Here is a 27,273-nt window from a genome sequence, read left to right as displayed (position 1 = left end):
CAAAAAAAAAAAAAAAAAAAAAAAAAAAAGTTGAGTTTAGTGCCCTACAGGAACCTTTAGCAAGTTTGAGTACAAGTCTCCATGTAGACATATATGTATACATGTATGGATATAAACACAGACCTAAAATCTGTAAGGTAAATAGTGTCATCTCATTTTGTAGATGTTATAAAGTGAGACACAGAGAAGTTAAGTAGCATAGCTAGTAGCTTGCATAGCTGGTACATGACCAGAGCTAGGTTCTGACACAAGTCTATCAGACTCCAGAGACTTTCTCTCATGCCACACTGTTTCTAGAAATGTGCTGTCCAACACACTAGCTACTAGCTGCATGTGACTATTTTAGTTTAATTAAAATTAAATACAATTTAAAATTCAGTTCTTTGGTCACACAACCATATTTCAGGTGCTCAGTAGTAACGTGTGGTTGCCGTCCTAACAGGCCGCACATATTTATATAACATTGGCCCCATTGAAGAAAGGTCTATTAGGTAGTAGTGCTCTAGAACCTTACCTTTGAGTGGTGTTAGGAAAGGACAGTCATGTACCCACGTGTCTAGAACATAAAGCAGACCTCATAAATGGGCTGTGTTTATAGAGAGAAAAGCAAGATTCTGTGAAATCCGAGAGCAGGGTTCTGATGATTTTGCTTAAAGCGGAGAGGAGATCAGTAGCTGGGGCCTTAGCAGTTAAGTATTACCTCAAAGAATTACCAGGCTTTCTAGAGTCAGTGATGCCACTTCTTGCTGAAAGTACCTTAGTATGTAACACCTAGAGCCACGTTCTGGCTCTGCCACTTTCTGGCTGGGTGATGCTGGGAAAGTCATCAAACCTCTCAGCCTGTTCCTTTCTCTGTAAAATGGAAATAAACCATGCCTTTTCTTTTCCTTTAAAAAAAAAAAAAAATCAAAATTCTATAAACTCTTCAGAGTGAGCTGGAGGGGGGGAATTATTAAAGCTTTACGGGAGTGTATTGAGCCCATCATTGCCAGCAGAAAGTCTTAAATGGCCCACTTTGAATTATTATATGTCGGCTGTAGCCATTTCTAAATTATAACAAGAATGAGCAGGCTTGGCCCGTAGGACTTGCTCAGTTTTTCTGTATGGCCCATGAGGAGATTAATGATTAGCAAGCCATCTCCCTGTTGTTACTGCTCAAATGGTCAAATAGTGATAAATTGTAGCCAAGTCCCCCATGTTGTTACCAAGACAAGTGCCACTAAATTTCCCTGGCCTAGATAAGAACCCATGGTATTTCTGAGTGAGAAGACAGTGTCTCTGAACCACAACAGGACTTTGAGGTATATGTGTGTGGGTGGCAGAGTGGGGGCTACTTTCACTATAGAATATAAGTCTTAACATTTGGCCAGACACAATAAAATGCTTCCCCTGGAGGAGATTTAACACACTAGAATCTAAATGGTATTTTCCTTTTGTTCCTTTGCCTTCTGTAGCGAAGTGATGATGACGACAGAAGCAGTGACAGGAAAGATGGGGTTCTTGAGGAACAAATAGAAAGACTTCAGGAAAAAGTGGAATCTGCTCAGAGTGAACAAAAGAATCTTTTCCTCGTCATATTTCAGGTATGTTGGCTTGGGACATGTATACATAAAAGGAAATAATACGTTTCTTTAGTTTTAGTTTTTAAAAATGTTATTTTTCATTGTAAAAGGAAATCACATTTATAGAAGAGATTAAAAATAAAAAAATTTAGGAAGGAAATAAAAGTTCACTACTCAGAGGCAACCATGTATGTTTCTGAGTTTCTCTGCTGTTGACTTAGTATTCTTGCATGAGCATTTCTCCATGCTTGAAAAAAAAATTATGGGTTGCTTTTGTTATATATGTCTTGTTTAATTATTCCTCATTGCTGATCATTTTCCTTCCATGAACATTTTAATACAGATTCCTGTTAACATTTCTGATTATTTCATTAGAATAGATGCCAGGAAGTAATATTACTAGGATAAGTAATTTAAGATCATTAAAGGTCTTTATGTATTGCCAGGAAGGATGTACCAACTCATGTTATTACCAGTCTGTCTTTCTAGGTTGACTTAATGAATAATGAAAGTTAGGCACACACACCACAAAGACAGGGTAGAACAAGCAATACTTTGGGGTTTCTTTGTCATGAATTTTTTTCTGAAGTATAAGATCCTATCTCTAGTACTACTTTAACTTCTCCCTTTCCAGCGGTTTATCATGATCTTGACTGAGCACTTAGTACGATGCGAAACTGATGGGACCAGTGTATTAACACCGTGGTATAAGAACTGTATAGAGAGGCTACAGCAGATCTTCCTACAGGTATGTGGGGAACTTTGATTAGATAATAAACAATACTATTCTCAGCCACAAAGATTTTTCATTAAAAAAAAAAATCCTTGTCAAATTTGTTAGGAGGCTATATAGTACCTGTTAGACCCTTCAGCTCATGTCCATTTGCTGCTACCATTGCTCATCAGAATATTTAGGCTTAAACTGATTCTATACCACTTAGATTCCTAATCGCAACCCCCCCCACACACCCCCGCCTCACCTGTTTTTTTTGAGATGGCGTCTCACTCTGTTGTCCAGGCTGGAGTGCAGTGACACGATCTCAGCTTACGGCAACCTCCACCTCCTAGGTTTAAGCGATTCTCCTGCCTCAGCCTCCTACATTGCTGGGATTACAGACGTCCGTCACCACTCCCGGCTAATTTTTGTATTTTTAGTAGGGACAGGGTTTCACCATGTTGGCCAGGCTAGTCTCAAACTCCTGACCTCAGGCGATCTGCCTCCACCTCCCAAAGTGCTGCTGGGATTACAGGCATGAGTCATGGTGCCCAGTCTCCTAATTACCATTTTCTGTGCTGGGAATCCTAGCTGTAATATGAAATGTAGAGGACAAAAATATCAATAGGACAGTAATTGGATTTATAAGTCCCTAAAAATCCAAGGTTCAGGTGGTAAACTACACAGAATCAAGGTAAGCTCCCAAGGGTCTCTCTACAAAAGCAAAATGCCAGCACCTATTCTCACCTAGATTTAAGTTAAAGGTATATAGGAGAGTGGAGCTAATTCATTGTGTCTTCAGACACTACTCACCTAAATATTCATTTGTTCATTCTAGAAGAATGATTAATGTAGAAGTCACTGTAAGTTCAATTATTTGAGCCTCCAAATAGGAATTCCCTGATTTTAGTTACTGCCAGTTTTAAAAGCTTTAACAGTCTCTAGTCCTACAGGAATCTCTGAGTGTTTTCAAGGCTTATAGAGGAACACATAGAAAAAGAGTATTTCATTTTCCGACTCTTTATCTTCCGGTCAGTCCTTGTCTGGCTGCTTTTTAAAAAGTCATAATGTATTGTGCCCTGATTGGGGAGTGAGCCAGCTGAGCCTAATGTGTAATAGTACTAGCAGCAAGCAGGCATTGCTGCCACTGCCCTGAATCATGAATTCTATTTACATGAAGTTGGTAAGAACTGGATTTTTTAAAAAGCTATTAAGCATTCATTTTTTTCATTCCCCCCCCCCTTTTTTTTTAATGTTAGGGACTTTTAGGGGTCCATTATTCCTATCAGCACTTTATTTTCCCCTTCCTTTTTTCATCATTCTGCAGCATGGGTGGGCTGCTGAAGGAGATGTTCAACAAGATTATTTATATGCTTTTTCCTGACCTAACTACCCCCTTTTCTGTGTCCCTAGCATCACCAGATAATCCAGCAGTACATGGTGACCCTGGAGAACCTCCTCTTCACTGCTGAATTAGACCCTCATATCTTGGCCGTGTTCCAGCAGTTCTGTGCCCTGCAGGCCTAAGGGTCGTTTTTTTCTTCAAGTTTTTTTTTAATATCTTAAAATAATTTGTCTTATTTTTTGATGGTTTGAATGCTTGCTTTCTTGTAGTATCTTTTCACTTCTTAAAGGAAACAAAGGGGGAAGAGGACAGTGGATAACATGGCATTACTTTTAATTGCCCTGAAAAGTAAATACTTCCTAATGGCAGTAATGTGACGATGACTATGATGTATTATATATGTGACAGATACAACTTCTCTGTGATCAGTTTGGTATTTTTTTCTCTTTAAGGCACAAAATAATTGGTTTGAGGTATGTGAAACACTAGAGGTCAACCTTACATAGTATATAGAACTGATGGGTTTACCCAGCTACCCAGTAGCATAACTTTTTACAGCTCGGGGATAACTTAACATGGCTGAAATAAAACTAAAAGTATGGTTTTTAAACTTTGGCATTTCATGATTTATCATCTCACTCTACTCTAAAACTGGTTGTTTCTTACTGAAGGTGTTCTCCATTTGAAATTTTCTCTTCAAAGTATTTTTAAGTAGTATCTTAAGACAGGACTTGTTAGTAATAAAAGTGTTACTAGTTGGAAGAGTAGTTCTTAAATTTGTCTTAATGTAAATCACCTGGGAATCTTTCAAGTTACTTTGAGGGTGGAACGCAGACATCCTCAGTAATCCTTAAAGTTTCCCCAGGTGATTCCAGGTTTGGTCACCATTATCTTAGAGCATCTACTCACTTCCTCTAGCCTCTGGGTTATTTGTCCAAGGTCTTGTAGTGAGTTACAGAATACTAAAGTGGATGTAGAAGTGGTCAGATTGACTGAAACCATACCCTGAATTAGATGTGAGTTTAGATTTTGTTTATATGGATCCTGATCCAAAAAACTATGAAGTCCTGAGCTTGTTTCCTGTATGGTGTTGATGCTGAAATGACAGCTGTCTGAAAAATAATACGCAAGTATGAGGAATTGTCTGACATTCCAAATTTAGAGGATTTTTAGACTTTTTTCATTAAATCTTAGAAAAAAATTACCAGTAATCCTACAACTACTGGTAGTGTTGTTGTCCATTTGCACAAAATAGGTATAATTTTTTCTTATTACATCCCAAGTCGATGCATTAAGCGTTTTGCATATTTTGATATATTTTCACTTTGGTTTACCATACATTTGAGTGGCTACAGAATGTGGTCCACTTAATAGACGGGAATTCCTAGGATTTTTAAATACCATACTATTTAAGACAAAATACAAAATATTCAGAAAAATCCAGGTTGCGTGGTGGGTTAGTAGAGGACTAAAACCAGGTTCTTGGCTAAATATTCTCATTTATACTGTTTCTCCTTCCCATTGCTTAAGCACAGCACAAACTATGTAATTATATATAATTACAATTGACACCTGAACAACATGGGTTTGAACTGTGTGGGTCCCCTCACACATGGGTTTTCTTCCACCCTTGAGATGGCAAGACCAGCCCCTTGTCTTCCTCAGCCTGCTTGACATGAAGATGATGAGGATGAAGACCTTTATGGTGATCCACTTCTACTTATTAAATAGTAAATATATTTTTTCTTATGATTTTTTCTGTATTTTCATAAGAATATAGCATATCGGCTGGGCGCAGTGGCTGATGCTTGTAATCCCAGCACTTTGGGAGGCTGAGGCGGGTGGATTACAAGTTCAGGAGATCCAGACCATCCTGGCTAACACGGTGAAACCCTGTCTCTACTAAAAAATACAAAAAAATTAGCCAGGCGTGGTGGCATGTGTCTGTAGTCCCAGCTACTCGGGAGGCTGAGACAGGAGAATCGCTTGAACCTGGGAGGTGGAAGTTGCAGTGAGCCAAGATCGTGCCACTGCACTCCAGCCTGGGCGACAGAGCAAGACTCTGTCTCAAATAAAAAAGAAAAAAGAATATAGCATATAACATACAAAATGAGTTAATAAACTGTTATTGCTAAGTCTCCAGTCAGCAGTGGGCTATTGGTGGTTAAATTTTGGGGGAGTCAAAAGTTATATGCAAATTTTTGTGCGGGGTGTCGGCATTGCTAACCCCATGTTGTTCAAAGGTCAACTGTAGTTTAAAATGACTCCTGTGTCAAAAAACCAAAGGATAACCTTTAAGGGATTGGTAACTTTGACTCGAAACTGCTTTGTAATCTTTTCACAATGTACTGAAAAGTGTGGCTAGTTATGTTTGGTCCACATTCTAGAGAAATTTGTAGAACATTTCTTTTCTCTTGGTCCTGTCTTCATGTATAATGGTTACTTTTAACAGCTGTTCGCTGATGTGATCCTGCTCTGTCCCAGTCTAGCAGCTTAAGTGTATGGAAAAACTGAACTAGGAATTGAGTTTTGAAGAAATAAAGGTGTGTAAGAGCAAACATTCAACAGTTGCTGTCCCCACTAATGAAGTAAGTTCATACAGACAAAAGATGGCATGTCACTGTACATCATACCTTGCAATAAATACTCTGTTAAATTGTGTTGGTGCAATTTAACATGCTTTTGTTAAAGTAAACATACTGTTTTCCTAATTTATAATTACACTTGAAAATGAAAGATGAGGAAGGGGCCTTGCCAACCTGTGTAGAGCAGATTTAGCTGTTAGTGATGTCTGGATACCAGGATTGTCTTAAACTGATAAGGGTGTAAAGGATGAATAGAAGCATGCCTTAACCACACAGATCTATTTTCTGTAATATAGTGGCCTTGAGTATTATGCTTTTTAACTAGTGGTTATTATGTGCCAGGTGCTATAGGTTCACCCTATTAACTACTTCAAACAATCCTTTGAGAGATGATTATGCCCTCTTAACAGATTAAAAACAGGCTTTTGGAAAAATTTACCCAGGGTCCACAGCTAGTAAGTGGAATCTGAACCTAGATCCACTTGGTCGAAGAGCTCCTTTCCCCCCCACAATGCTCTTGCAACAACCTGAACCCCTAGTTATTCTGTTGTCATCAAGCTGAAAGCTTTTTTCCCCGATACATCTTGCTGCCCATTCAGAATCAGTTTTTACTGAGCTGTAATATTTAGCATAGCACATATTAATCGAGTGTGAAGGTGTTTAAAAAAATCAAACTTGAAAAATACATAAACATTTCTGTGTAGTCTCAATTATTTGGACATGACTTTTTTTGACTTAGCCTTTCTCCAAGCATCTCCACTAGAGGAAAAAACAAATGTTTAAACTTCTTATTCTATTTGTAGGATAAAATGTCATGTCACACAATTTGAAAATATCCAGTCATTTTAACTGGAATTTGGTTTTGTCAAAAAAAAAATCCCTAGACCCAATAATTGTTTTGACAAGATACGGGAAAATTTCACTAAAGTTGATGCACATGCCTGCAGTGATGTGAGATTGGGTTGTCACTTCCTTTCCTTAGAAGTCTGAAAGTAGCATGGAAGCAAGCCTGGGACTAAATGAACATACTTCTAAGGCATTTAGGTGCATGCCTGGCACCTGGTTGGCAAATGCTCAGTAAATGTTAGCACTGCTTAACGATAAACACAGTGCCTTCTTTGATCAGCAGACACTCAACCATGAAAACAACTCTTTTCCACTTTAATCCAACATTTAAAAAACTATCTAGACTAATGTTAAGGCCCACAATAGAGGCCCCAAGAGTACAGAAAACATGATCAGACTCCTACAACTCAATGTTTATTTCTGCTATTAGGGCTTTTTCCAGCAGTAGTTCCCCACTGTTTCCACCATCGTGGAGACAGAAATCGTCCTAAAAAACACATGACCAGAACCTAGGGTACAGTAGTACACCACCATTTGTTTCCTGGTTAAGAATCCAGTTCGGCCAGCTGTGGCCTTTATTGAAACCTTTTCCCTCTACCCCAATCTAGGGTTTGCCTTGGTATCTTGTCCACAAATTTGTAGCTGACCTACCACTTTTTCACCTGCTCTAGCACTGAGCTTCCATCTCTGTTGTAAGAAAGCAATCACAGACATGACATTCTGCACACAACCAGGCCAGGCGACCTTCACTGAAGTGTGCTAATTTTAAGCCATAATATACATAATTATTACTGAAGCATTACTTATACAAGGGTTCCATTCATCTAAGAAGACGTTGCACTTTTTTGAATTTTGAACATGACCAATCTAAATTTCCTTTAATTAAATATAAAATTCTATAAAACAGGTCACTGAACTAAAAAATCACATTTTTTCATATGTCAGTTCATGGCCACATACAGTACAAGTCTTGCGGTACATGTCATCTTCTAGGTTTTCTTCTGGTCCATACTCATGTTGATGAACAATCGTCTCCCTTTTCCACACGCTGCTTCTTACTGCTCGCCGCAATTCTGAGAAAAAAATTTAAAAGTCATCTTTTCAGTGGTGCTATTCAGCTGAATCCAAAAATCCAAATCCATCAAGCTTTCAGCAGTGTACGTGTGTGTGTCTATGTGTATTTAAACCATATATAGTTTACCTTAATTTTATAACAAAGTTGATTATACAACTTGGCAAACTTACTTTCTTACCTCCCTAGTTCGGCCTGTGAATCAAGTTTTCACTGGAGCAGTGTGAAACGAGATTCAGAAATGGTTATGTGGCTTGGTGGTATGCAAAGTAGAACCATATTCAGAAGTGAGTTGAGTAACAAAATAGGACACACTCAGGTATAGTTTGACCTCAGATAACAGAATGCCATAGTAGGAAAATGAGTCAGCTGAAATAAGAAAAAGTATTTTTAAGTTCTTGTCAGGAGCTACGTCAATAAGCATCAAGTCAAGCTTTGCAAGAAAACTAGAAAGCAGAGAACTCTACCACTATGCTGGTATGTTTTCATCTTAGAAAAACTGCTTGTGCAATAAGACCTCAAGTCTCTTGAAGTTCTTATAAGAGGGCTAAAAATAAGAATCACAGAATATTAAGAGCTGGAAAGAACCATAGAGTTTTGATTTTACTTTAATTTGCAGGTTGAGAAACTAAGCAAAGATAACTGTGAAGCCAGGACACTGGTCATATTCTAATGTTTGGAGCTCTTTCTGCTACTTCCTGTCAAAATCATTTTACAAAGAAAATTATATTGGGTTCTTTGAAAGCAACCAAGTAAATCATATTTTAATAAAAAGCAACACTTTACATTTCTGTTCTCACCAGTGATCCACACAGTTCATCATTGTCTTTGACAGTGGCATTACCTAAGGCAGAGTATGATAGCTGTCTTGTATAATCGCAGCTATAAAAATCAACATACACCAAGTAATCACATATTTTCCCTAATCCATTTTAGATCTATAAGTAGTATCAAAATACTACTTGAATCTTATTTTCAGCTTTTATGTCATGAGGATGAAAACACAGGGCTATGTGTAAGGCAGTGTTCTTAACACTTTAAATACATTTAATCTTCACAACCCTTTAAGCTAAGTAGAATTATTCCAATTTTACAGATGAGAAAACCAAGGCACAGAGAAGTTATAAGTTGCCCAAGGTTGTATAGTTGATGAATACTTCTAGCATGAAAAGTACTTTGACATTATTTCAGTGCACATACCTCTAGATAGTTTTTGGTCTGGAAGAAAAAAATGTTCATCTAAACTCTTCATTTCTTTCAGTATCCTCTCATATTCTGAAGACCTTGGTTTTTCTAGATATAGATCTGGAATGCCTTCCTTCCCTTAAATTTTACCTTAGGATATCTTCTAAATAAAAAATGATATGCTAACCGGAACTCCACAGATGCCCCCTGGTTTCAGATAATGTAAGGAAGATGTTGCCTACTTGAATTCTAATACCTGCTTTTCAACTTGGTTCTCATGTAAGACATCTGGCCACCTTATCCCACTGAAAATCCTACAAAATTTTACTGTGGCGCAATCATGCTAAACTAACTTTTCTGCCTAATTTGAATATTACGTGTACTTAAAAAGAGGTACCAAAGAAAACTTTTCTGAATACTAAAAAAAAAATACTTGTAGTAAAACTCTTTCTAGCCATAATTGAACCTAAGGTTTTACACTGACTTTGACTTTTTCTCCCCACTCTTCAGCTAGTGTGTCAGGCTTAATGGTAAGAATAAAGCCACATCTTTAATTTATTTACTAGGCATTCCTGGAAAAACTTGTGCCAGAAAGGAAGTATTTTGGGCCAGGTGCAATGGTTCATGCCTGTAATCCCAGCACTTTGGGAGGATTATCTGAGCCTGGGAGTTCAAGACCAGCCTGGGCAACATAGTGAAACCCCCATCTCTTAAAAAATAAAATAAAATAAAAAATTTTTAAAAATGTTTTTAATTAGCTAGCCATGGTGGCATATGTCTGTAGTCCCAGCTACTTGGGAAGCTGAGGTGGGAGGATCACTTAAGCCAAGGAGTTTGAGCCTGCAGTGAGCCGTGATTGCACCACTGCACTCCAGCCTAGGTGACAGAGCGAGACCCTGTCTCAAAGGAAAAAACAACAGAACATAAGGAAGTATTTTAAAATAGATAGATTTGGAGTTTTTTTTCACCCTTCTTTCCCTTTCTGAACAATCCAGTCCTATGGAGCAAGTAAGCATCCACAGCCGGGTGAGAGAGCCCAAGAAAAAGAGGGCTCCCTCCAGAAGAGGAGGCAGCAACAGTAATAGGAATTAGTCACACAAAGGTCTTTGATCAAGTCACTATATTAAGGACCACCAGGTTTCTCATCATCCAAAAAGCCTGTATAAGTAAAACTAAAATGAACCATGAAATTTTAGAACTGGATGTATCAGTGTGTAAACTCAAGGTTTACATACATTTATAGACAGAGACATAGAAATACAGGTATGCATGTGTTGTGCTAGAAAGCAGGAGTGCTCAAGAAATGATGACAAGGCCGGCCATGGTGGCTCACACCTATAATCCTAGCACTTTGGGAGGCCAAGGCAGGTGGATCAACTTGAGGTCAGGAGTTCGAGACCAGCTTGGCCAGTATGGTGAAATCCCCATCTCTACTGAAAACACAAAAACTAGCTGGACATGGTGGCACATGCCTGTAATCTCAGCTACTTGGGAGGCTGAGACAGGAGAATCACATGAACCCAGGAGGCGAAGGTTGCAGTGAGCTGAGATTGCGCCACTGCACTCTAGCCAGGGTGACAGAGCAAGACTAGGTCTCAAAAGTAAACAAGTAAATAAAAATAAAAAAGGAAATGACGTGTCAAAAGATACAAAAGCTAGTCACTAGGCCAAATCAGACCATTTTAACAACAAAGTAAGGACAGAAAGAACCAAAGTGACTGGAGAAAAACAAATTAATGAATTCATACCAATAAGTAAATGGGGCAAAGGATGTTACAGAATGCTGACTGCCAACTGCTTAAGTGCAGAAGGAATGCTGGAATTAGAAGACAATTCTTATAACCATCATACTAAAGACTGGTTCTAGCAGGAACCATCAATGGATGGATACTAAATCTAGGGGGATACAATTTCTTTTTGCTTATCAAATCAAAAATCAGAATTACCTACCACTGAGGGCTGACAGACATCAGTGCCTCCAGATATGAGGCCCTGAGAAAACCACATCACTTACATACTGTCCCTGGCCTGAAATGCATACCCTACATCCAGCCAGCAGGACACACCAGAAACTGCCCCAAGTGAGAAGCATGTTTTGAAAGGCAGGGAAGAGCAAGCAAACTTTTCTTCAAAAATGTCAATGTCATACAAAATAAAAGCTGTGTAAATATCCCAGAAAAGTTTAGAAAGACTTGGTACCTAAAGCCAATACCCAATCCCAGACTAGATTCTGTTCTAGAAAGGAATCACTAAAAAGAGTATTAAATCAACTAACAAAACTAGAATATGGAGGGCAGATTAGACATAAATACTAAATCAATGTTAAATTTACTCAAGTTAACAATATACTTTGGTTGTGTAACAAAATACATCCCTATTAGGAAATATACACTGTAATATTTATGGGTAAAGGGTGGTAATGTATACAACTTAGTCTTAAATGGTTCAGAAAAAAATACTGTGTGTGTATAGAAAGAGCATGCAAATGATGCAAATAGCATAAAGTGTTAACAGTAGGTAATCTGGATAAAGGATATGAGTGGCCCTTTGTATTATTATCCTTGCAAGTTTTTATAAGTTTGAAATTATTTCCAAACAAAATAGTTTAAAAAGACAGGAGCTAGTTTGAAGGGGATTCTACTGGACAAATTTTGGACAATTTCAACACCAAAATAAATCATGACCGGAATGGACTATAATACATTGATTTCAGAATAAGAAACAATGAGTCCAGCTGATGCTTAAAAAAAAAAAAAAAAAAGTTTTTAAAAGGAGAAAAGCTCCTCTTTCCGAAAGCCAAATAACAATTACAAAAAGTGACAGAAATAGAAAATCACCATTTATATCCACCACAATAATAACTAAAGTAAGACTCAGCCCTGTGTACTAAATAAAACCACTGAGTGAAAGGTAAGGAATGAGATATTCACACAGTATTAGATTTCTCACTAATTACAAAGGATAAAGGGTACCTTTACAATGGACAAACCTGGCAGACACCACCTTAACTAAGCAGTCAAACTACCACTCCCTTAAAAGAGCTGGTACCATGTGTCTACTGATAAATGCTCAAACACATCAGCTTGAAAGTATTCCCACCAAAAACATTCGACCTGAGTCTAACTGTGAGGAAACAAGCAGCTAATAAATCTGAATGGAGGGACACACTGAATAGCAGCTGGCCTGGGCACTGCAAAATGTCAACGTCGTGAAAGACAAAAAAGGCTGAGAGACTAGTTTAAAAGCAACTATCACTATGCATCATCCTTGAATAGCACCTGGATCCAACAAAAAGCTGTAAAGGACACCAAAATAACTGGGGAATATTAAATTATACACAAGACAGCAGCATTATATTAATGCTAAATTTCTTGAGTATGATCATTGTTCTTTATGTAGAAGAACACCATTGTTTTTTGTTTTGTTTTGTTTTTTGTTTTTTTGAGACAGAGTTTCACTCTTGTTGCCCAGGCTGGAGTGCAATGGCACAATCTCAGCTCACTGCAACCTCCACTTCCTGGGTTCAAGCAATTCTCTTGCCTCAGCCTCCTGAGTAGCTGGGACTACACGTGCCCGCTACCATGCCCAGCTAATTTTTGTATTTTTAGTAGAGACAAGGTTTCACCATGTTGGCCAGGCTGGTCTCAAACTCCTAGCCTCAGGTGATCTGCCCGCCTCGGCCTCCCAAAGTGTTGGGATTACAGGCGTGAGCCACTGCTCCCGGCCGAATGCCATTGTTTTGAGGAAAAACATGCTGAAGTATTTGTAAGAATCACAATGTCTGCAAGTAACATAAATGGCTTGGCAAAATATGTGTGTGTGGAAGAAAAAGTAAATATGGCAAATGTTAACATCAGGTAAATAAATTTAAGATTAATACTTTTTTCACACTACTTCATTTAACAACTTAAAACTTAGGAAAGCAGAAATCAACTACCTACTGCCGAGAATGGGAAGGAGGTAGTTGTAAAAACAAGATAAGGCTTTAGGAGAGTGAAAAAAGGTCTGTAGGTCTGAAACCGACTTTGGGGGAGCCAAGGAAACCTGGCGTGGGTGCAGGTCCTACGCAGTGCTGAAGGCCTAATTGAAGCTGGAGACAAAATAGTGGTTTACCATGTGCCAACCTCCTAGTTCCACTGGCCTAGAATTTCACAATGCTGGAAGCTATTAACTAAGGACTGCCTTTTGTGGAAATTTATAACAATTTTCATGGTAACCAGTCTCGTTACTGGTATATTCAGGGACTGCTTATACATTTTACACAGAAAAATTTTCTCCTAAATCCTTTTTTAAATGAAAATGTTATTTTATACCAATCTAAAACTTGTATTCAGTTTAACATCTTGGTTTTGCAAAAGAGGTGGTCTGTATTCAAGGAAACCCAATGCTGCTTCTGAGGTCAACTTATAAGACAACTGAGACAGACAAGATACTTCTAAATGCTTCATGGTAGGGCAGGAAGTATTAACTCATGGTGCCCCTTGTTAACAGGAGGAAAAAAAAATTACAAGGAAAAGACACAAAGACAATATGATGCTTTGGTCTTATTTAGTCCTCCATAAACTAAAGCAGAGTAACAGAGAATTGAGTCTCCCCAACTCTCTTGAGAGATGACTCTAAAGACTCATAAATATAACCACAGGCCCACAATGTACAATGTCCACAAACTTGGGCCCCCATAAGAGATTTCTTACCTACCTCTTTTGGGAGGAAAGTACATAGTAATAAATAATGAAAATGAATTTATTTTCCTTTTTTTAGAAGGGTAACCTCTACCAGTACTGAATAAGAAAAGCTGGTATAACTAAAGAAAAGCCTTATCTCTACCTTATTTATAGAGTAGACATGAAAACCCAAAAAGTTCTGTACATTTGAACCAGGTGAACGTTCCCATCTAATATTAAGGCCAGTGCATCCTGAAGTTTTGAAATCAAAACTGATTTCTATAATCTATAACTGATTACTGTAATGTATAACGGTCCTTTCACACGCCTTAAGATGCCTGTTCACTACTTTATCCTTCAAGGCTCTCCTTGCTCCTGGAAGAGAGGAAGGACTGGTGGAGGGCAATGAAAGGGCCAAATTCAGAAGAACTCTTTCCAAATACTCTCAACTGATCCTTTGAATATTTTGATACAGAGTTTTGAAACCAGTTAAAAAACTGAACAGCAGTTTCTGCCTTCTTGTATCTAAAATCCGTAACAATTTGAATTCACTAACAAGAAAACACTTTCTTGTCTTTCACCCTATTTTTATATATCTATATAGACATAGATCTATACAGATATGTACACACCTTATACTATTTAAACCATAAAATTATTTTTGGTAGTAAGATCAATTCTCAAACTGCTAAAGTAGAAGATCATATTCTCAAAGCAGGTAAATATAATCTCTTACCTTCCCATAAAGAAGTAAACTGTGTCAGCTTCTTTGTGGATCAAAATCAGAAGACCAAGAGGAACCAGGTTCCAATTTCTTTTCAACTAAAATACTTTTAGACTTGCTTTTATTCCTCTCTGTTCTGAGCCTCTGAGAAAACTGTACAGTAAGCTCCTTGTGTCTACTCTCTACAGTGTCTACTCCAATCTCAGCCCTTTGTGGCCTATTCAGGAAGGCGGGAACAACCTCTAAAGTAAATCAACAAGAAGCCATAATTAAAGAAGGCATCACACTGACCTCTCTGCACATTAAACACCAGAAGACAGTGGAGTAATGTTACAGAACTTAGGTATTCATATGCACAAAAGCAGAAAAACATTTCTATTTGCAGAGACTTGGAAAATCTATGACTCATGTAACCACTTTGGAAAATTTCCTCAAAAGACATGCTTTATTCAAGTAAGAAGCAAACTAGAAAAGAAACCAGACCCAAGAGGTCTAACTCTATGAAAAACTTCAGGGCAAGTTCAAACTCTTCAAAATGAGGACAATTAACAATTAACTTATCTGGTGATTAACAGCAGCAATTTATTGTAATGAGAAAAAAAGCCAATTACATTAAAGTTTATATTTCTTTAAAAAGTAATACCAATGAAAACTAAACCTTTTTGAAGAGTTCTGTTCATACTAATAATATATATGCCACATAGAATTTGTATTAAAAAAGCATGTGATGAAATGCATGCCATCGTCTTTCATTCTGTTTGTCAAATTACAGGAATTTGTTACCATTAGATGACACTGTGACCAAACTACAGAATTAGTATCTAAGAAAGTACAGACAGCCCTCGTTTCAAAAAATATTTCATCACCTTGCAGATACAGGTTTTTAATTAATACTTATTATTTTATCCATATATTATTATCTGCACCAAAATACCACCTGAAAATGGTTTAAGGAGGTAAGAGTTGAGGTGATTTCAGGTAGCTGGAGTTAACAAAAAATCCTAGGCTAGTATATAACTAATCTGTAACTCTGTCCTCTCTTTCACACCTCTTAAAATGCCTTTTCACTACTTTATCTTTCAAGATTCTCCTTGCTACTGGAACAGAGGAAGGACTGGTGTAAAGCATTGAAAAGATTAAAGGGCCAAATTCGTAAGAACGCTTTCTAAATCCTCTCAATACAGCAGTGGCTAACTCTGAGGAGGTCTTTAATGAAATGTTCTTACGTGACACAACTTATTACAGGAAACCTCTCTACAAAGCCATGGATGTGTGCCTTACCTTGTGATTCAGGAATTGCTAAGTAACTGTATAAAAAGATGTGTATAAGGATGTTGATCATAGAGTTGCTGGCTTAACTTCGTGTCAAATAGTGCTTCCATTTTTATTTTAAAAACATTTTAAGGCTCTTAGGATAGAAAAGAACAGGAAGAGCAAAAATTAAAACGTTGCTGATGATTGTCTCTGAGTAGGAAAATCAATGCGATAAGAGCTCTTTGTAATTCTCTAACTTTTCCGCACTGTAATTGAATTACACTTGTAACGACAAAGGAAAAACAAATCCTCACAATGAGAAGGATTACAACAACTTGTGTTCCTCACAACAAGGAAGGCTTACGTTCAATTTTTGGTTTTGCTTTTTTGTTAAGACATCTGATCTGATCTTATTCACTCTCCAAAACCACTTATGAATCCAATCCAAACCACTCCAAAGCCAATTATGAAAAACAAAAGCAAAATTATATGGATAGGACATTCATTTTCAATGAATCTAGTATATATATAAAACCCAATATATACATAAAGTATGTGTTATCTCTACACAGTGTACACTACAGTGGGCCTCTGCAAAATTACTGCATGAAGAACATGGATGTTTCCTTTTTTAAGGCTCTTTCGGGGATTCTGTGATAGAGCAGAAAGTGACCACTGTGCTCCCGCAGCACCGCTCGCTCATCACTATCATGGTACCTAGCACACCTGCACGATTTTAAGTTTCTCTCCTGACAAATTCTGACTCCAGAATTTATGTTAGCATAGTGCCTGGCACATAGTTGACACTTAGTAAACACTGGATGCATTGATGGATGGATGGATGAAAAATTTCAGAGACAGACAGACTTAACAGACATATATACCTAGATGGATAACAGGGACAAATTAATGCAGAGATAGATGGACAAGGGAATGCATGCAAACACAGATGCATGGATAGAGAAATGACTACTTCATGGAGACTTTCAGTCAAAAAAGCCTGCTTCCAGTCCCAACTCTGCCAGTAACTATCTATGTAACAAGTCACTCCACCTTTCTGGGTCTTTTGGTCATATATAAAATAAAAGTTCCTTCTAGCTGCTGAATTAGATGACTAAGACTTAGGGCATGGCTTTTCATTTTAAGCAATTACAGGAGATTGTTGGTGGGTGTGTTTTTTATAACACTATTGATTATACTTAAGATTTAATTGATGCCAAATCCTTGACCAGTGATACCACTCCTGATCCTCACATTTTTCCTATATAAAAACACGATTCACTTTAAGATGATGATGTACATGCTTTTCAGAAATGTCGTACTGTGAGGTTTGAGCTGAGTGCCTTGAAGACCAACATACTGAGGCAAACTTTAAGTCATTTTTTTTCAACCTCTGAAAAACACATTCCAATCTATTGGCGACATTAAACAGGAAGAATCTAGCTAAAGGCTTTTTGCAAAATGGTAAAACACAATCCTTCACGATATAAAATGTGGCCATCTACCTTTAACTTTTTTATCAAATTTCTTCTGTTTCATTTTTTCTCGGTTTTCCTGTCGGACTTCCTTTGCTTCTTCTAATGCTTCTTGACTACCCCAAACTTCAAGAGACCTCTTCACAATCTACAACACAAAATCCATATTTAAATAAGTTGTGATTCAGACTTGCAAAATATTATAAAGTTGTAACTGTCAAATCCACAGGTACCAAAGAATATCTAACTCAAGTATAAATTTATAAATACTTATGAGAAATGTAAAGATTCTAAATATTAATGATCAGAAACAACTCTAATAAAACATCTATCTAAACCTATGAAACTGTCAGTAAACGTATGCTGAATTAGATTATAAATAGAAAAGTTGTCCTCTGACTGTATCGTCACAGGAATCAAAAGTACATGTGGTCAGTGAGTTTGATCAACTGTGGCGGGCTCACCAAAGAAACAGTTTGTTGACAGATTAGTCACATCAGACCTAAATATGAGGTCATCTCCAAAAATCTCCAACCGCAGGAAATTACCAATTACTACTACTCATCTCCTTCAAGAGCAGTAATTGTTTCTATCGACTTGACTTCTGATCTGCAGGATATATATATATTTTTAATTTTGGTACCAAAATGATGTAAAAAGTCTTCATTCTACTTTTAAAGCTTTACATTATATACCTTTACTATTTATAGTATTTACTTACATTTTAAGAGAATTTACAGCTAAGGATTATGCTCAGGATACCTCTCACAATATGTTAAAGGACCATAATATTACTCAGTGTAGCCAAACTCAAATTTCTTAACATAATCAAGTGATATACTTGTTTTTCATATATTCTGGGACATCACGTTTTCTACAATTTAACATCCCTGAAAATGCTGCATCACCAGTGCACTTAATGGTACTTTAACAACTCTTAGTCAAAAAGTGGTGAATAACTGGACTTTGAATGGAAAGTTTAGGAATACCTTCATAAGTCTTCTGCACTTGCATTTTCTCTTTTACGTATGCAAAAGTTGTGATATATGACAAAAAACTGTAATAAAGTCTAATGGCACTATTTCACCAAGTATAAAATAAAAGCATCAAGTGATAAGAAAGCGTATGTTGATTTAATTAGCGGCATTTAAAAAATATTTAATGGTACATAAAACAATAGTGAATTTTCTAATCAACAGACTCTTATATTAGTATTTAATGAAATTCAGTACATGTTTTGTTTTATAATATGGCTTCTTAATTTTATTTGGTGATACGGGATTTTCTAGTATAGTATATATTCAAAACTGTGCTCTAAAGCAATGCCTCCCAATATTTTAAGCTAACAGCACAACAAGAATATTACAATATTTGTACCACTCTGAGGTAGATACAAGAGACTGCTTGTGACTCAAAGAAACTGGCCTGGGCACTAGCAGTCCTAGCCACTAAGTGGATCACCATCTTGGCACGGCTGTAACCCATCTGCAGCAAGTGGAGCTGAGAAGACCTGCTCTGAGATTATAGAGCTATATGGATACTCACTAGCATTCCAGATGGGTAGAGTTAGATTTTAGGTATTTCTGAAATTTTTCTTTTTTTTAATATTTCTTTGGTGGGAGATGGAGGTGAAAGAGGGTAAGGAAATGGGGCCTGACTCCCATTCCAACCTTTTTTAGTTTCCAAATTGTACTGTTAACATCACCCCATAGCAACATGTTTGTTGCAAAGTGCCATATTAGAAGCAAAATGAGGTCAGGCATGGTGGCTCATACCTGTAATCCCAGCACTTTGGGAGGCCAAAGCAGGAGGATCACTTGAGCCCTGGAGTTCGAGATCAGCCTGGGCAATATGGCAAAACCCCATCTCTACAAAAAATACAAAAAACTAGCCAGGTGCTACTCAGAAGGCTAAGATGGAAGGATTACCTGAGCCCAGGAGGTCAAGGCTGCAGTGAACCATGATCTCACCACTGCACTCCAGCCTGAGTGACAGAGTGAGACCTTATCATATAAAAAAAAAAAAAGCAAAATGAGAAAACATGTTATTAAATGTCATTATACATGACTGTGATGCATATGCAAAACTAGGGAAAAGAGTTTTTTCACACTCTGTAAGCAAAAACCAAGCTAATTATGACTAGTTTGTTATTAAGACTTTACCAGAGTTAAACATAATAAATACAACTTATTAGAGACCTGTAACTTTAAGTAGAGTTTCATATCACCCCATTGTGAATGATGTGGATTCTTCTTCACAATAAATTTAAGAGGTGGCTCTCTTTTTTCTAAATCACAGTCTTTCAGAAGATATTCTTGTTTTGCCTCTGTTTTGGTTATAAGCTTATGTTTATCATCAGCATCTCTGAAAACAGATTAAGTCCATTATATAAATTAGTTATTTTAAATAAACTAAGTTTGCAAATGGCCCAGCAACTTAGGGGCACACACAGCAAAAAGGACATATAAAATACTTTTTCCTGCAACTCTCATGGTTAAATTAGCAACATAAGAATTCTAACGGAAAAATACTTTATCTTTTACTTATTCTGATAAGTTACATTATCTAGAGAAAAAAACATTCCTAGCAAAGGGAACAGCAAGGGCAAAGGCTCTAGCGCATGGGTGTATTTCGCAAAGAGAGCTTACAGCGAGAGGACCAGTGTAACTAGAAGACCTGCAGTAAGCGATGGTGAGGAGTGGTGGGAGATACAGTCAGAGACAGTCAGGGCCTTGCAAGCAATGGTGAAGACAATGGTTAGAAACCACTAGAAAGTTTTGAGCAAAATACTATATGAAAAGGAGACCCTAGGGGTACAAAAGGGGTAGTGGGGGAGAGACCAGTTGGAACACTACGGCAGTGGTCCAGGCAAGAGCTGATGGTGGCCTAGACTAAGGCAGCAGTGGGAGAGGATGAGATGCCGATGGATTCAGGATATGGTTTGAACCTAAAGCCAAACAGGTTTGGAATTAATACACACAGGAGAGTGGAGACATAGCCAGTGAATGAAGCTGGCTTTACTGAAATGGTAAACACTAAAGAGCAGGTACAGGTCAGGGAGGGGAGAAATCAAAGGTTCAATCAGAGGATTCTATCACAAACACATAAAAGTTAAAACTTAAAACTGGGAAGAGCTGTATGAAAGCTAAATAATTCAGAAGTATAAACTAACAGGAGACATGTAGACTACATGGTACTAAAACTATCATCTTTGACAATGTTGAAAAAGAATGGAGGACTCTGTTCCTGATTATGATTAAACATAAAAGCGTAATGTTTCCAGACTTTTCAAGGTGTTGGCAGGACTGCGTTCCTTTCTGGAGGCACCAGGTAAGAATCCATCTCCTTGCCTTTTCTAGCTTCTAGAGGCCACCTGCATTCCTTAACTCATGACCTCCTCCTTCCACTTTCACAGCCAGTGATGATGGCTTCTCACATTGCAGCACTCACTTCTTCATTAATCGCATGTCCCTCTGACTCTCAGCTTTCCTCTTCCACTTCTAAGAAAGCTCGTGTGCTTGTATTCAGTCTACCTGGATAGCCCAGGATAATCTCTCCATCTCGAGGTCTTTAACCTTAATCATATCCGCAAAGTCCCTTTGCTATGGTAAGGTAACATATTCACAACTTTCTTTAAACCAGTACAACACTTGCTTCCATTTTCTCTTGGAAATAAAATTCTATGTAGTGTTTCAGTTCCCAAAAGCTGGCCTTTTAGGAGAATGATGACAATACTGTGGACCTTAACCACTGTGTCGGTGGGAAATGAGTTTGTAATCTGTAGTTCCAGCTGTGGTGCCGGAACATTCCCAGCCATATATCTGATCATGAGACCAGGGACCACACCTCCCTCTCTATCTACCCAGGACTCTGCTCAGCAACAAGCCAATCACGATGGCTCCCAATGTCTGCAGCAGGGACTCTAAAAGGTCGGGTCCTTCAGGCATGTGAGGAGTTGATTTAGGGCTGTAGGGACAAAGTAAGCACGGGGAGCAGGTAAGAGGGCCAACTAAGATTCCAAGATAGTACCTTCAAAGTGCAAAAGATACCAGCACAGCATCTGGCTGAGTCAACAGTAGCGATAGGAGAACCATGTGAAGTGAGAAAGGTTAGTCTGGGTGATATAAAAAAAGGATAAAGTCTAGAAGAAAAAGAATGGAAGAATATGGTTTTTCCTCATCTGTTCTCTTTATGAGGGTAGCAAAAGATGAATGAAAAAGGTATTCGGAGCTACAGTCCTCTCACTGCAGGCCCCACTCCTCTGACCAAGATGTAACACACCCTGGAATAATTAAGAAATAGAGGGATCATTAGGGCTGGGTGAAGAGAAGGGTTAGGAGCCTGCTACTGAGAGATGTTAAAAAACAAAAACAAAAAAACTCAGGCCAGCAGAAAAAGAAAAGGAAATTTCTATGGCAGAACCATCAGCATCTTTCCTATTTTATGGGGTATATCACAAGCTTTAATAGACACAGATTTACTGTATTTGGCAAAATAGAAACCATAGAAATTTTATGAAACGCCCAAAATAAAAATCATAATTACTAAGAAAATATCAAATCCAAACAGATATAACTTGTTTTGCCCTAAACCTACCCATAAACATTAGCAATTAAGAACATCATCTAAAATAAGTACCTGCAGTTATCACAAGTTGGCAAATCAAAGTGGTTCATAAGATAAGAATCCATAAATTCTTTCCCACATTCTTCACATATTACATAATCAAATTCCATAACAGGTCCTAAGAAAAGGAAAATGAACTCTTTAAGTTTCCTTTTTTATGACTAGAACAATATATTTTCCTCTACTTTATTAGCTTATCAGCATGTATGTTATGCCTGACATAAATACATTTAAGTAAAAGACAAAATAGGACCTTGATTATGTTTATCTAAAAAAAAAAAATTAAAGAGGAAAAAAGAAAAGGAAGATAAAGAAAAAAAACCTAGCAATTCCACAAGTATTTCTGAATCCCAGCCATGTGCAAGGTACCTGTATTAGTGCTACATTGCAGCTATAAGAAACTGTCACAGACTAAGTGACTTAAAACAACACACATTTATTATCACACAGATCTGCAGTTTATTCTGACATGGGTCTCAGTAGGCTAAAATTAAGGTGTTGGCAGGGCTGTGTTCCTTTCTGGAGGCTCTAGGCAAGATCCATCTCCTTGCCTTTTCCAGCTTCTATAGGCTGCCTGCATTCCTTGACTCATGACCCCTTCCTCCATCTTCACAGGCAGCAATGGTGGCTTCTCACATGGCATCACTCACTTCTTCCATAATCACATGTCCCTCTGACTCTCGGCTTCCCTCTTCTACTTTTTTGTAGAAAAGGAGTCTTGCTCTGCCGCCCAGGCTGGAGTGCAGTGGCACGATCTCGGCTCAGTGCAACCTCCACCTCTCGGGTTCAAGCGATTCTCCTGCCTTAGCCTCCCAAGTAGCTGGGATTGCAGGTGCAGGCCACCATGCCCAGATAATTTTTGTTTTGTTTTTGTTTTTTGAGATGGAATCTCGCTATGTTGCCCAGGCTGTAGTACAGTGGCATGATCTTGGCTCACTGCAACCTCCACTTCCTGGGTTCAGGCGATTCTCCTGCCTCAGCCTCCCAACTAGCTGGGATTACAGGCACACACCACCACGCCCGGTTAATTTTTGTATTTTTAGTAGAGATAGGGTTTCACCATGTTGGCCAGGCTAGTCTGGATTTCCTGACCTTGTGATCCACCCACCTCGGCCTCCCAAAGTGCTGGAATTACAGGTGTGAGCCACTGCACCCGGTCCTAATTTTTGTATTTTTAGTAGAGACAGAGTTTCACCATGTTGGCCAGGTTGGTCTCAAACTCTTGATCTCAGGTGATCCACCTACCCTGGCCTCCCAAATTCCTGGGATTATAGGTGCGAGCCACTGTGCCCAGCCCCTCTTCCACTTTTAAGGAAACTTGTGTGCTTACATTGGGTCTACCTGGATAACCCAGGATATTCTCCCCATCTCAAGGTCTTTAACCTTAATCATATCTGCAAAGTCCTTTTTGCTATGATAAGGATAATATATTCATAGGTTCCAGGGTGATTATGGCATGGACATCTTTGGGGGCCATTATTTTGCCTACCACAGCACCGCTGAAAGTACAGAACAGATTAGTCCCAGAGTGGTAGGGCGAAAAGGGATCTGCTTACAGACAGGGCACCAACACTACACAGGAAAGAGCAATAAACAGCATGGTAACAGAAGACAGACACCACCACCATTCACTTCCAAAAGGAAACATTTTTTTTCTCCCTCCATTCTACCCCCTACCAACAAAACAAAAAGCTTCTTTATCTGTCTCACCTTCTGGATTATAAACTCCTTGAGAGGAGAGTCTGTATTCAGCCATGTATCCTCAACTCCCAGCACAGAAAAACCACTCTAGGTAAGGTAAAGCTAGATTATTTAAGGACTTCAAATGCCTAGCTATGAAACTTAATCCTGTAAGAACTGTTTCACCCAGCAAGTCTTTAAATTTTACTAGTAAGGCTGGGCACAGTGGCTTACACCTATAATCCCAGCACTTTGGAAGGCCAAGGTGGGTGGATCACTTGAGTCCAGGAGTTCGAGATCAGCCTGGTAAACATGACAAAGCCCTGTCTCTACAAAAAAATACAAAAATTAGCCAGCTGTCAATTAGCTGGGCGTGGTAGCAGGCACCTGTAATCCCAGCTACTCTGGAGGCTGAGGCAGGAGAATCGCTTGTGCCCAGGAGGTGTAGGTTGCAGCAAGCCAAGATTGTGCCACTGCACTCCAGCCTGGGCAATAAGAGTGAAACTCCGTCTCAAAAACAAAAACAAAAAAATTAGCCAGGCATGGTGGTGTGTGCCTATAGTCCCAGCTACTTGGGAGGCTGAGGTAAGAGAATCACTTGAACACAGGCGGTAGAGGTTGCAGTAAGCCAAGATCACGCCACTACATTCCAGGCTGGTGACAGAGCAAGACTCTTTCTCTCTCTCTCTCTCTATACACACACACACACACACAACCTACCTACCTACATACATACATATATACACACACACACATACATACACATATATATGTAAATAAATAAATTTTACTAAGAAGTCTTTAGGCTGAATGCTCCAACTCTCAGAGCTGCCACAATTTCCAATGAGAAGAAAGAGGAGCTGTCGACTGGGCGCAGTGGCTCATGCCTGTAATCCCAGCACTTTGGGAGGCCGAGGAGGGTGGATCACCTGAGACTGGGTGCTTGAGACCAGCCTGACCAACATGGAGAAACCCCGTCTCTACTAAAAATACAAAATTAGCGGGGCCTGGTGGTGCATGCCTATAATCCCAGCTACTCGGGAGGCTGAGGCAGGAGAATCGCTTGAACTCAGGAGGCGGAGGTCGCAGTGAGCCAAGATCACACCACTGCACTCCAGCCTGGGCAACAAGAGTGAAACTCCATCTTAAAGAAGAAAAAAAAAAAAAAGGAGAATTGTCATTATGTCATTAATTAACTGTTTGTTTCAAAATATTCCTATCACTGCCTTCCCTTACCTCCTTCGTTATAACACACTAATCTCCAAACTTTAAGAAAACAAACAAACAAAAAAATCATGCTTTTTTTTGTAGAATATTAGAGGAGCATATCCATAGACAAAAGGAAAACTAAAAAGTTTGGAACAAGGCTAGAGATAGTCAAAGTGGTATATTTGAAAAATTTACCAGGATGCGTTAGAATGAAGAGAAAGTGTGATAGAAATACCAATTAGGAAGCTATTACATAGCATTATTAATTAAAACATTTAAAATGTGCAGTTTTCTAATTTAAAACATTCTTTATAATGGGAATTCCTAAATAAACACAATGATAATTTTCAAATTGTCACTCCCTTTTACATTTACCACTCAGAAACTGGCAGTCTACCAGAAGCAAGAGTTGTGTAATTATTTTATTATATATTACAATGTAACAATAATGGGAATAAAGTACACAGTAAAATGTAATGTGCTTGAATCATCCTGAAACCATCCCCGGCCACCCCCCAACCCCACCCCAGGTTTTGTCTTCCACAAAACCAGTCCCTGATGCAAATAAAAACAACTATTATAATCCTTCAAGTCTCAGCTTCTGCAAACAACAGTACAGACACACAGATTAGAGCAGGGCAACCACCTACATTGATGAATGCACAACACTTCTGTAGCTGCAACTCAAGACTGGAATAGGTTTTTGTTTTTTTTAAATCTGTTACATTGCACTGTTGGCTGCTAAACTTATGAAAAAATAAAGTGTTTCTATCTTTTTCCCAAAGACTGTGAAAGTACCCTCACTGTGAAGATATGCATACACATAAGTGATTTACCAAAGCACTAACCTTAGATCATAGTTATATCCTTCTTTGTATGCTGGTCTACCTTATACTTTGTAAGCTGCTTTCTTTCTCCACAGTTATCTCCTGGATGCTGGCGCCTCATTTCAGCCTATCAAGATAATTCTGAGTATTTATTCTACCAATCAATATACTGGCTAACCCTGCCTATTATAAAACAACAGAGAGCATCAACCCCTAAGCACATCAGCCACAAGTTAAATAATCATTTCCATATGCATACCTGTTTCTTTGATTTTTTTTAATCTACTAGCAAAACTGTCAAACTTTATCACTTTTATAAAGATAATGTACTCACTAATTAAAGTAATTGCAGCATTATTTAGCATCAGTTTGCATAGAATTATGCATGTTACTCAAAATAACCAATCTAGATACTTATTTTTGAAAAACTCACTTTACCTGGTTGATGAACAATGTTTCCAATTTTATGTTCTTCTTCTTCTTCCTCTTCTAAAATGAAGCCTCCTCCTGTGTCAATTATCTTTGGGGCTGCTTTTACATTAGCCATGCCTACAAAAGTAAAAGCAGTCAACAACTGAAGTAGGTAAGCCCGTATGTTACCTTGTTCACAAAGAGAAAATTCCTCTGAATTCAATAGATCTCACACAACACAAGGATGTCCACGATCACCACTTCTATTCAACATTATACTGAAGGCCCCAGCCAGTCCAACAGAGCAAGAAAACCAAAAAGGCATAAAGGATGAAAAGAAAGAAGTAAAACAGCATCTATTCACAGATGATGTAATTATGTGTGTAAAATATCAACAAGAATCTACAATTAGAATTAAGAAATAACAACCTAGAAAGAGATGTGTAAAACCTCTGCCCTGAAAACTACAAAACACTAAGGGAAATCAAAGAAGACTTAAATAAATGGAGAAATATACTGTGTATGGATTTTAAGCCTCCATATCATAAAAACATCAATTCTTCACAAATTTATCTAAAGATTCAAGGTGATCTCAGCCAGAACTCCAGCAGTGGGGTGTGTTGTGTTGTATGTGTATGTGTGTACGTGTGTGCGTGTGTGTGCGCGTGCGCGCGCTCACCTGGAAATTTCCATTTCATATTTTGGGCCATGGTTGACTGTGGGTAACTAAAGCCACAGAAAGTAAAACCTTGGATAAGGGAGGACTAACGTATGCATATCTGACAAAGGACTCACATTCAGAATACATAATAAAATCCTCTAAGTCAGTAAAAGACAAATAACCCAACTTTTAAAAACAGACAAAAGATCTGAATAGGCACTTAACAAATGAGGATATCCAAATGGCCAAAAAGCACATGAAAAGGTTCTCATTATCTCTAATAATTGGAAAAATACAAATTAAAACCATAATGAAGTATCATTAGACTCTCACCAGAATGTCTAAAATGAAAAAGACTGACAATACCAAGTGTGAGGATGTGGAGCAACCAGAACCGCCATACACTGCCGGTGAGAATGGAAACTGATATAA

The 27,273-nt window shown here is 38.2% G+C and overlaps 2 protein-coding genes across 8 annotated transcripts in view; one reads left to right on the top strand and one right to left on the bottom strand.

Annotated features, from left to right (window-relative positions):
• Nucleotides 1-6,317, top strand: part of NCBP1 (nuclear cap binding protein subunit 1) — a 41,675-nt gene extending 35,358 nt beyond the window's left edge. For 4 of the 5 annotated variants that reach the window (XM_023203085.1, XM_023203062.2, XM_023203094.1 and 1 more), the window contains exons 21-23: nucleotides 1,455-1,583; nucleotides 2,197-2,310; nucleotides 3,691-6,317. In XM_023203085.1, the coding sequence (XP_023058853.1) occupies nucleotides 1,455-1,583; nucleotides 2,197-2,310; nucleotides 3,691-3,804 (357 nt within the window). In that variant the 3' untranslated portion in view covers nucleotides 3,805-6,317. The remainder of the gene's footprint in view (nucleotides 1-1,454; nucleotides 1,584-2,196; nucleotides 2,311-3,690) is intronic. The other variant, XR_002729791.1, reaches the window with a different exon arrangement.
• Nucleotides 6,318-7,445: 1,128 nt separating this feature from the next.
• Nucleotides 7,446-27,273, bottom strand: part of XPA (XPA, DNA damage recognition and repair factor) — a 28,566-nt gene continuing 8,738 nt past the window's right edge. For 2 of the 3 annotated variants that reach the window (XM_023203116.1, XM_023203130.2), the window contains exons 2-7: nucleotides 26,208-26,318; nucleotides 22,066-22,171; nucleotides 19,626-19,791; nucleotides 17,458-17,575; nucleotides 14,711-14,940; nucleotides 7,446-8,126 (exon numbers count right to left, since the gene is read on the bottom strand). In XM_023203116.1, coding sequence (XP_023058884.1) covers nucleotides 14,735-14,940; nucleotides 17,458-17,575; nucleotides 19,626-19,791; nucleotides 22,066-22,171; nucleotides 26,208-26,318 — 707 coding nt within the window. In that variant the 3' untranslated portion in view covers nucleotides 7,446-8,126; nucleotides 14,711-14,734. The remainder of the gene's footprint in view (nucleotides 8,127-14,710; nucleotides 14,941-17,457; nucleotides 17,576-19,625; nucleotides 19,792-22,065; nucleotides 22,172-26,207; nucleotides 26,319-27,273) is intronic. The other variant, XM_023203122.1, reaches the window with a different exon arrangement.

Source organism: Piliocolobus tephrosceles, chromosome 14 (genome assembly GCF_002776525.5).
Source record: "Piliocolobus tephrosceles isolate RC106 chromosome 14, ASM277652v3, whole genome shotgun sequence".
NCBI classification, from domain to species: Eukaryota; Metazoa; Chordata; class Mammalia; order Primates; family Cercopithecidae; genus Piliocolobus; species Piliocolobus tephrosceles.
The sequence above is the reverse complement of the archived record's forward strand: the minus strand, read 5'-3'. Positions and strand labels throughout refer to the sequence as shown.